Source organism: Tursiops truncatus, chromosome 20 (genome assembly GCF_011762595.2).
Source record: "Tursiops truncatus isolate mTurTru1 chromosome 20, mTurTru1.mat.Y, whole genome shotgun sequence".
NCBI classification, from domain to species: domain Eukaryota; kingdom Metazoa; phylum Chordata; class Mammalia; order Artiodactyla; family Delphinidae; genus Tursiops; species Tursiops truncatus.
In genome coordinates this window covers 13,134,515-13,145,078 of record NC_047053.1, presented here as the reverse complement: position 1 = coordinate 13,145,078, position 10,564 = coordinate 13,134,515, and the positions used below count along the sequence as shown (strand labels likewise).

At 44.9% G+C, this 10,564-nt stretch overlaps 1 protein-coding gene across 1 annotated transcript in view; it reads right to left on the bottom strand.

Moving 5' to 3' along the window:
- Positions 1-537: 537 nt before the first annotated feature.
- The window catches only part of PITPNA (phosphatidylinositol transfer protein alpha), a 40,882-nt gene continuing 30,855 nt past the window's right edge, over positions 538-10,564 (bottom strand). Inside the window, exons 11-12 of the mRNA XM_033847082.2 lie at positions 4,177-4,245; positions 538-3,122 (exon numbers count right to left, since the gene is read on the bottom strand). Coding sequence (XP_033702973.1) covers positions 4,201-4,245 — 45 coding nt within the window. The 3' untranslated portion in view covers positions 538-3,122; positions 4,177-4,200. The remainder of the gene's footprint in view (positions 3,123-4,176; positions 4,246-10,564) is intronic.

Here is a 10,564-nt window from a genome sequence, read left to right as displayed (position 1 = left end):
TTTACGACCAAACATGAAATGAAGATTATTTATTGTGCCAAAGACTAACTATGATTTCCTTCAATCACTGGTTCTTAATTTTTGGGGGGGGGGGGCGGGGGCAGGACAGTGCATGGGATTCCTTTGAAGAACTGATGAGAGCCATGACTCTCCCCAGAAAAATGCACCACAACTTTACAAACAAGCTTCATGAGGTTTACAGACTCGGAAGCCAGGGTTAAGAACAACCTTAAATAAATGTTTTCCTTGGTAGGATGGGTAAAAGAGGGGGATGTGGAGAGGAGGGAAGACAAAAACAAAAAGGAAATACTGCCAGTAGAAGATGGCCAAATTACTTTCAGAAATGTGATATTTGCATAAGTAAAATGATAAGGGGATTGTTTTAGTTTACAGAAATCAACATGCAACAATTTTCAGAGATATCCTGTATCTTTCTAATCCTTCCCTGGTAAAACTGGGGAGATCAGTAAGAGTTTGAGGATACCTAAGTTGTAAAATGGACATAAGGACATCACCAATAAGCTGGACTCCATAAAGCTCTGTCTAGGATTTTATTAGACTGCTTTTTCCCCCAATATAACCCATATTGGAAGATTGAGACAAAAAGGCACAAACTCACATTAAATAAACAAGGTAATCTAATCAGTTCTACAAAGTGTATTTTGTAAAAGAAGTAGCACTAGGACCCAACCAAAATATGTCAGGGAGTCCCAGCAGGGACTGTAAGAGAATTTGGGAAGATATACACATGTCCACAATACTGACCCTGTCCCCAACCTCTCTCCATGAGAAGGCCAGAGCCCAGCACCCCTCCTACAGAGGCACTGCTGCTTCCAACTGGGACAGCGGCCCTGAAAGCAGCTGGTCTGAAGGGGCGTGGCACATCCTAAGGTACTACCCCAGGAGCTGAGCCTTGCATCATAAGCCCCTCTGAGTGCTAGTCAGTTTGGGGGGTGGGTAAGCAGGGAAGGGGGATACTTAAAAGAAGCCAACACTGCTGCCCAGCAGCGACACTATCCATGGGGACGGAACAGACCAGGCACGTCCCTTCTTATGTTGATGTGGGCTGGAGCCCCAAATCCAGCTGACCTCAGGAAACACCAGTTCAGCTCTTGTGGATGCTGAACTGGGGCAACAGGTGGAGGTGGGAGGAGCCAGAGAAAAGCCCGACAAGGAGCGAGCCCCGCCCCTAGAATTGGAGTGATATGTGTGGATCTCAGAGAAGAGCTGAAGGGAGGAGACTGACAACTGCTGACCCTCAAACCACATAAACAATAGTCTGCCTAGAATATCACCGTTTGTTTCTCCCAGGCTAACCCACATCTGGACTTAACTTAGTTGATGAATGTTAAGAAGGGAAAAAGCTTTAAGCACAAATATAATTATAGCTAATACAGAGCTTGTAGGAAAACATTTATATTTTTCTCCAGTAGGAATGTCTGTTCAACTTTCCCAGTCAAATAAATGCTACCAGCAGTTGGGATGCTAATAACCAACTGAATTGCCCCAGATCCACTACTATAGACCCCACAAGGTGAGGAGACTGTGACAGGATATCTCCTGGCCCCAGAGGTGGCCTCAGTGAAGGTGGGAGCTAACCACGCTGAGTCTGTCCACCCTTACCCCAGGAGGGCCACAGGAAAGCAGCCATCAGGAAGTCACAGGTTTCATCCTGTGTGATACTCCCTTATTGCACTTAGAAATGAGTAAGGCAAAACAAACTGACAAAAGCCTAAGGACATATCATCCCATCCTACTTCTCACTCCCCAAACAGAGATTTGGTCTCGCATTAGCAGTTGCACCCAGGCTAGCATGGGCTTGAGTCACTGCACACTCGGCCAACAGACTTCACAAGGTTTGGGAAATGTCAGGTGACACCACAGCTATCTCAGATTCTCCCACTGGGAAGGCATACTCGGGCTCTGCCAAGTCACAGGGAGCCGTGAAGCACTCGGCAGCTTCTGCTCCCCGGAGCCTGGACTTTCTCACCCGCCAGCTTTGGGAGAGCTCCGTACTACAATCGCTACTTGCTTTTGATTGTCCAGGGCAGAACTCAGCATGGGGGCAGGACGAGCTGAGTTCTTGATCCCCAAATTCCTTTCCAGCAACTGGAGACGTGGGGGAACATGTTCTGGGAAGAAGCTTTTTGCATGCTTGTTTTGTGCAGCATGAAAAGATCAAGACCCATTGCGTCCTGACCAGCCTCAGACAGAGGACAGGAATCTAAGAAAGCACAGAGAAAGGGGGATTATTGCTGAGTGGCAGCACCAGCCCAAAAGGGAAGAGGAGCGTGGACATACAGAGCTCCTCGGGGGGCAGACTAGTAGGTAGGTATGGGGCAGACTCAATTCTAAGGGCCACACGGGACAGTTCCCTCCAGGTAGAGTTGACCCGGGCACATTACGGGCTCTGCGGAGATACACAGTGGGCAACAGGAGGGCCAAGAAACCATCGGTATTTCTAAGACTAGTGACCAGAGATGCAATGCCTGGGGCAGGGGTTATTTGTATTTGTTTAATTTTCAAAACAGGCTGGCTGGGCCTTGGGTACTTCCATGGTGCCTAGAGCACTCTAACAGTGGGTTACTGGGAGCAGAGGTCAGAGTTATGAAGCCACATTGCTGTTCTGTGGAACTGGAAGGGAAAAAAATATGTATTTCTAACTCATCCCTTCTCCCCAGGTGAGCACTCAAAATTGCAAAGATCTGCCCAGGAAGCAAAATACCTCAAGTTTATCCCAAGGTTGAAAACTAACAAAGTAAATCATTTAAAATCACCACATCACAAAAGGCAGCTATTTTGAAAGACTAAAAATGTCACTTAGAAACAAAGGGGGCGGGGGCACACAGAAATGGGTCAAGAACACAATGGTTGGAGAGGGAGGAGCTGTAAATACAGCCACCTACACGCCACATATCTCAGAGGGGCAGGCTCCCGCACACACGGGCTTCGTAATACCAGACAGTCTATTTGTTCACAATGTTAAAGGGCATCTAGAATTAACTACAGTAAGGGATCAAAGTTGCCTGAAGAATGGGCACAGAAAGGCTGCGTCCGAAGATGGCCTGTCACTCAGGAGGGTGGAGCTGCTGGGCCTTCCTGTTGACCACTGTCTTGCAAAACTAGAAGAGAAATACAATTATTAAGGAAGCAACAAAGGAAAATAGAAACGCACTGTAAATCATTCATGGGGGAATTGCAAAAGGAGGAAGGATGCCAGGCGGTGTAGTGAGGGGCTGTGGGGGGGAGAGGAAACTAAGGTCCAAGCAGTGATGAGAAGCTGGCATCTCCTCAATCCACTTCATCCTACCGTTTTATCTCCCAGAAGTTCTCCTCAAGCACACAGGGCAGGGAGAGCAAGCAGTGGTTTGCTTCACTGCTGGTGAAAGCCCAGGCCTCCTTAGCACCGTAGTGCTAGAGGACAACCGGGCTTTATTTGATAACACAATTTTCCCTGAGAGCCTGATGGGAGCAGGACCAGGCTTCTCATTCCATGCCTAATCCCCTCTGAGCTGCTGGAATAACAGCAAGTGTGGAGGTGTGCAGGACACTGGGTGCTAATACAATGTAGGGTCTTGGGAAGGAGTGACCACGTGAAACAAGAGACATCCCATCCTGGTCCTATGACCTGGGCAGAAACACTCTCCAAGTATCTGAAAGATGCTGCCTCTGAAATACTTTGTCTGGGATCAGAGGGTATAGAGAGAAAGGAAATGAAGCACCAGACCCAACAAGGACCACTAGGAAAAGCTGTCTGGATGGCAAATTTTCCAAGAGAGAGGTAGGGAACAGCTCTGGCACAGGGGGGTACAGGGAGCACCCAGAATGCCAGCTTCAACTTGAAATGGCTCAAGTTACGAGAGGAAGAGTAATTAGGTGCAGATAAGCTTTGATTCTCATCCACTGCCCCCACCCCAGCCGCACTTCCCACCACCCTGTCCTTGTCTCTGAGTGGTTCTTTGTACAATCACACAGATCCCTAAAATGTCTTAACAGTCATAACCTCTTCCTCTTTCCGAAGCCTGAGAGCTATTAAACATCGCGATCATCATTAATACTAGAGAGCACGACGAGGAAAGAAGCAGGCTTTCTGCCTCCAGAGTGAGCTGCTGAGCCTTGAGGACCCAAACCGATTCTGGCGTCTATGTCATGCTCAGTGAGAAATGCGGTACATACAGTGCAGAAGGGGGAGGAGTGGCTTTAGTCATCCGCTGTCATTCCTTTCACTGGGTCCTTCTGTCTCATCTGGAACAGAAAAAACAGGAAAAATTGAAGGCTTTTGCTGTTGATGGAACTCTACAACAAATACATGCCTCCTTCTTCTCAATCCTGCCAGTGGATAGGGTAGAGCATTTGTTTTGTGCACAAAGCACATCAGAAGAACAGAATTCTGTGTACACACAGCCAAAGTCATACTGTTTATAGCTCTGTCATTGGTCCCACCATCCATGATTTCCATTTCTCTCCCCTGCATCCCATTGTTGGGGTTTAGTTCTTAAGCTCCTCTCTTTCTTTCATTCATTCAACAAATATTTATGAAGCATCTTTTTTTGTGCAAGGAACTGCTCTAGGCCTGAACCAGCCTGAATTCAGCCGTGAACCAAAACAGACCAAGTCTCTCCTCAAGGAGCTTACACTCTGGGACAAGGCGGGGGGAGAACGAACAAACTATGCCGGGTGGGGCTGCGGGCTGCTGGGACGGAGAGACTGTGGGAAAGTGCTATTTTATGAGCAGGCTGTGGAGGGCCTCTCTGATAAGTGACATTTGAGTAAAGAAGAGAAGGAAGTGAGGGGGGAAATCCCGTGGGCTCCCTGGGGGGTGGGGGGCAGGGAGCATTCCAGGTGGAGGGAACAGCAATTCCCTCTCCTGAGCTCTGCCTAGAGGCTTTCCGTAGTCAGCCAGGTGGGCAGAGTTTGGCACCAGAGTTCGGCATCAGAACACAGGGATCGAGAATGCAGGGAGTGGATCTCAGCTTGGCAGAAGTGCGAGGCTGCTGGAAAACAGAGTGGGATCTTCTCTGGAAGCACTGAGTGGTCCCTGCCCTGGCACCTTCCAAGCAGCAGAGGACACAACTTCTTGTTGGGGATACTGTGGTGGCCATCTCTCTCAAATCCTTTCCAACTTGAAAATTCTGTTCTAATTGCAGGATGTCTATAACATGTATATTTTAACTTCCCATTAGATATGTCTTCGTTATCTGTGAGTTTTCTGCTCAACTTTCTTTCTTTACTCATTCAACAGCTTTTGAGCACATAGAGCATAAGCGCTGGAATAAAACTGCCTGGATCATATTCTGGCTCCATCACTAAATTGTGTGACCTTGAACAAATGACTTCACTGCTAAGCCTCAATTACGGTAATAATAAAATAGAGATAATAGTACACATGTCATGGGGTTGTGGTGAAGATTAAGATATTCACGTGGAGTACTTAGCACAGCAGAGTGCTTGGCACTCTGTACATGTTATCTGTGTTGTTAATGTCTTTATTCCAAACAGCGTAGTGAAGGCGATGTGTGTGTACACAGCTCTCAAGAACCTGCACTTTTAAGCTACAGCCTCCTCAGTTTTTGTTTTATTCACTTGACTTTAATACTGCCACTGTGCAGAGATCCTATCTCAGCAGTGGTAGTTCTCCACTGGGAAACATCTTCAAATACACTCTCTGCTACGTTTCAAACCCGTGTCTATTGTTTGTACCCCCTTGCCCCACCAACTATTATAATCAGTAAGTCCATGTGGAACCTGGACATGAGAAAAACATTCTCCTGGTCCTCCCCAAAGGTTCCCATAGTCACTCCTTACTGACAACAATTACTGTAATTACACCTAAGGTCTTAGCTTAGCCTTTTAGGCTAGAGTTTCCTCAGACTTGATCAAGATTATTGCCTGGGGCACTTGTAGGTTCTTGGGCTCCAGACCTGATGAATCAGAACCTACAGGAGATGGACCCTAAATGAGTCATAAAATCAATCAGTCTCACAAGCCTCACTTTTCATCGTCCCCAGCAAAGATCCTCTGCTCCCAACAGGAAAGTCTGTTTTCTGACACCAAGCCAGTATGTGCTTATTCCTAGCTTCCCCTGGAATGCCTCTCCCTGTAGATTTTGCTCAAAACTCACTTTCCTGAATGATATCTTTAATAGTGCTCCTATAACTTCAGTTATCCATATTAATATGTTAATATACTACTTTATAAGGGTTCAACAAATTCAAGATTTTTCAACATGACAAATCTGTTAAGGATAAGGGCACTGTCATATTTTTTAAAAGATAAGTTAACCTTGTGGTGTTAGGTTGGAATGGGAAGGTATCTGTGTGATCATAATGTGTCAGCTAGATATAGAAATAACTACAGATGTTAAAGTCCCCCAGCTCCATCCTATGAGAAAGTCTGGAAGCAGCAACACCCCAACAGTAATGAGCACATTCAGCACCCAAACACCATCCTCCAGTAAAGGAACCAGGGCTCCTTGGTGATACAGCTGATTCTAGGGCTGGTCATAGAAAGAGCAAGATGAGCCTGGAACACCTTGCTGTGCTTCAGGTGAACAAAGGTAACTTCACCAGAACTGGACAGAAAGACAGAATACAATGAAAAGAACACCGAAGTCTGTGACGTTTCGGCCTAAAATACAGAAACTGGATCTAATCACGCAGAATCATTGGACAAACCCAAATTGAAAGACATTCTACAAAGTGACTAGCCTGTAACTTCCACAAATGTCAAGGTCATAGAAGTCCCAGAAAACTGAGCAGCTGCACCAGACTGAGATTAGAAGGGTGCAGTGTGTGATCCCGGGTCGTACCCTTTCCTTTAAAGGAATGGGTTCTCTGGGTTCAAGAGTATACAGGAGTTCTCAGTATTCTTCTTGTCATTTTTAGTAAGTTTGAAACTCTTTCAAAATAAAATTTTTTAAAAGACAGAAAAGCACTCTTTAAATGTCTGCTCACTAATGACCATTCATGTAAATTTTCAATTATCAGGGAGGCTAAGATTTAGTATCATGGGACCAAAGCTCCTTGGGCCTCAAGCAGATCCTTGTATACCCTGAGAGTCCACCACCTGGCTTTAATTTACTAACGCAAAGCCAGGTCCTGTTTTCCTACTGCTTGAAATAAGATGCAACTTCCTATCAGGAAACACGATAGCTTCCTTTACTCTCAGAGACAAGGTCCTCCCCATAGAGGGTGCCACTGAAATAAAAATGCATTATTTCATTCTTATAATGAAATGCTCTAAGAATGCTTATTTCCTGTTTCCTGGGGCCTAAATGACACAAGAGATTTTATCTGATGTTTGTAGTGTTCCTTGGATCAAACCACTGCAGGCTATATATATACATATAGTCGAGGAACATGAAAATAGAAGCTCCAGTCCTGGTTTGTTTGTTTTTAGCAGTGGTTTCCTCTAGGGAATGAGGCCGAAGGCTGGAAGAAAGGGACTTTTTTTATCTACTTATTTTCTTTATTTATTTGGACTTCTATTTTTTAACATGTTTCTCTATCTTTTGAAAACTGTTTTTACTATAAGTATGAAATACTCCTTTACTTAAAGAAACTTGTATAAGTATCAATGTCAATTTCCTGGGTGTGATATTGTACTACTGTTTTGCAAGATGTCACTGGGAGAAAGGGATCTCCTCTCTGTATTGTTTCTTACACCTGCATGTGAATCTTATAATCATCTCAAAATAAAAAGTTCAATAAAAAAATAAAGCTAGTAAAAAAAAAAAACAAAAAATTAGTTTAAGACACTGAAAAGTAAGCACAAACCAGTTAGTTCTGAAAGTGCACAGATATGAGGCAAATGTGGAATTGTTTTTAGAACCTCTCTAGGGATTTCCCTGGCAGTCCAATGGTTAAGACTTCGCCTTCCAATGGAGGGGGTGTGGGGTTCGATCCCTGGTCTGGGAGCTAAGATCCCACCACATGCCTCATGGCCAAAAAACCAAAACATAAAACAGACACAATATTGTAACAAATTCAATAAAGACTTTAAAAATGGTCCACATCGGGCTTCCCTGGTGGCGCAGTGGTTGAGAGTCCGCCTGCCGATGCAGGGGACACGGGTTCGTGCCCAGGTCTGGGAAGATCCCACATGCCGCGGAGCGGCTAGGCCCGTGAGCCATGGCCGCTGAGCCTGCGCATCTGGCCACAACAGTGAGAGGCCCGCGTAACGCAAAAAAAAAAAAAAAAAAAAGGTCCACATCAAAAAAAATCTTAAAAAAAAAGAACCTCTCTAGAAAGCCACTCTATAAACAGATTCAGCCTTTGGGGGAAGAAATTCGGCAATAGGTAACAAGAGTCTTAAATTCTCTAATTCCACTTGTAGGAATTTATTCTAAGTAAATAATCCTAATTACCCAAAAAACTGAGTGCATAAAAAATTTTCATCACAGCATTATTTAAAAACAGTGAGAACCTACAACAACATGAAGGAAAATCCAACACAGGGTGATGACAGAGTACACAGCAATATGTACACTGTTGTTAGAAACATGTATGTGAAGAAACTTTTTTTTAGCAGGAAATGCTTTGTTACAATGTTCAGAGAAAAAAGTGAGAAAACCACCCAGGCACATGGAATACCATCATAGCTAAGTAAAAGTGTGTACGAATTCTTAAAATGGTTATCTTTAAATAGAGTACTTATCTTTAAATAGAGTACAAGTGTTTTTTTTCCTTCTACTTTTTACTCTTTTCCAAAAAATGTTTGATGCTTATATATTACCTTAATATTGAAAAATGAAACCATTTTAAAAGAAAAGAAAGCTGCTCCTATATTTCAAGATGCTGGTCAATGCTGCAGGTGGTCTGCCCTGGGGTCAGTCACTTGTGGGCAGGGCGGAAGGAATTAAGACTCCACAGACAGGGATCCCTCGGCCTCAAAAGACCTAGCTTTGCCCTCTGCAGGCGCTATGGGAATCTCAGATTCCAATCTCCCACAGCCCAGCAGGTGAGCTAGGCACTGAGTGATTTCTCTTTATCCTCAGACCTTCTGTCTACCACAAACCCAAACGGGAAACTAGGATGTAGTGTCCTGCCAGGCACTCCACTGCACAGGGACACTTATACAATTGCTGCGTAACCGGTCCAGAGTTTAAGACTTAAAATCTAAAACTGATGGTGATCCATCAGTCAAAAAGCCATAGGATGGAGGAAAGGCCCTCCTCATCAAAGTTCAGGTGATGAGAAAGGGACAGGCACATTCACACACAAGCAAACAGACAGGAAGGCCGGCTACACGGAGGCGCAGCGACAGCTCCCAGGGTGGGCCAGCAGAGCAAGAGCGCCATGCAGCCTCTGAGCTCCAACCCAAAGTACAAAGTCCAGAAGGAATGGGCTATGGAGGGATCAGAGAAGCCAACAGATTTAGAGAGGAAAACCCACAAGGGAAGGCTGGGGAAGAAAATGCGGCAGGATCTTAATTGTGTGTTCTTTGCTGTTTCTCAGCAAATGTTCTAGAGAGTCCAGTAAGTAGGGAAACAAGTTTTCTTAAAACTTTTAAAATGAGTCCTCTTCTCCCAGTCTCATTATCTAGAGTTAATGACCAAGGCCCAGGAGGTACCTATTCTCTGAACTAGAAGGTATCCTTAACTTCTCTGAAAGTAATACCTATGGCACAGGTAGCCATGATCATTTCATGACCATACATGTCAAATGTTTACCACACATGACAGGCACATGGTAAGACCTCAATGTTAGCTTCTCTTAATAATAGATATGTTATTATAAATCAACTGTACTTCAATTTAAAAAAATAATATAGATATGTTTATTACCACCATGTTCATAAGACAGTGAGTTCCCCATTACAGGAGGTGGTCAAGCACAAGCTGGTGGGAAAGCTTCAGAGAGGACTCAAGCACTGGCCATATAATTGGACTAAATGACCTTTAAGGTACCCTCTTCCACTTCTGAGATTGAGTTTCTTAAGATCAGGAGCGAGGGAAGGAGGGAGAGCCACTGGTCCCCTACAGGCACACATTTCCTGACATTTTTGTTTTTAGGGAAAGGGACTAATCTCTCTTTTTTTTTAAATTAATTAATTAATTTTTGGCTGCGTTGGATCTTCGTTGCTGCATGTAGGCTTTCTCTAGTTGCGGTAAGCCAGGGCTACTCTTCGTTGCAGTGCGCGGGCTTCTCATTGTAGTGGCTTCTCTTGTTGTGGAGCACAGGCTCTGGGTGCGTGGGCTTCGGAAGTTGTGGCACGTGGGCTCGGTAGCTGTGGCACACGGGCTTAGCTGCTCCGCGGCATGTGGGATCTTCCCGGACCAGGGCTCGAACCCGTGTCCCCTGCATTGGCAGGCAGATTCTTAACCACTGCGCCACTAGAGAAGTCCCAGGACTAATCTCTTGATCTCATTTCTCAAATCCTTGAGCCTCAATCCAAGAATGGTGGGTCCATCCCCACAGAGGGACAAGAGTTATGGCAGTGGTGACTGTGGCCTTATAGTGACCTCTCATAACTCACAAAACAACCCACCCACTCCAGACTACTATGCATTGGTTTAAAGAGTAACAGTCATAATTTCTCTGATTTTTTTTTTTTTTTTTTTGGC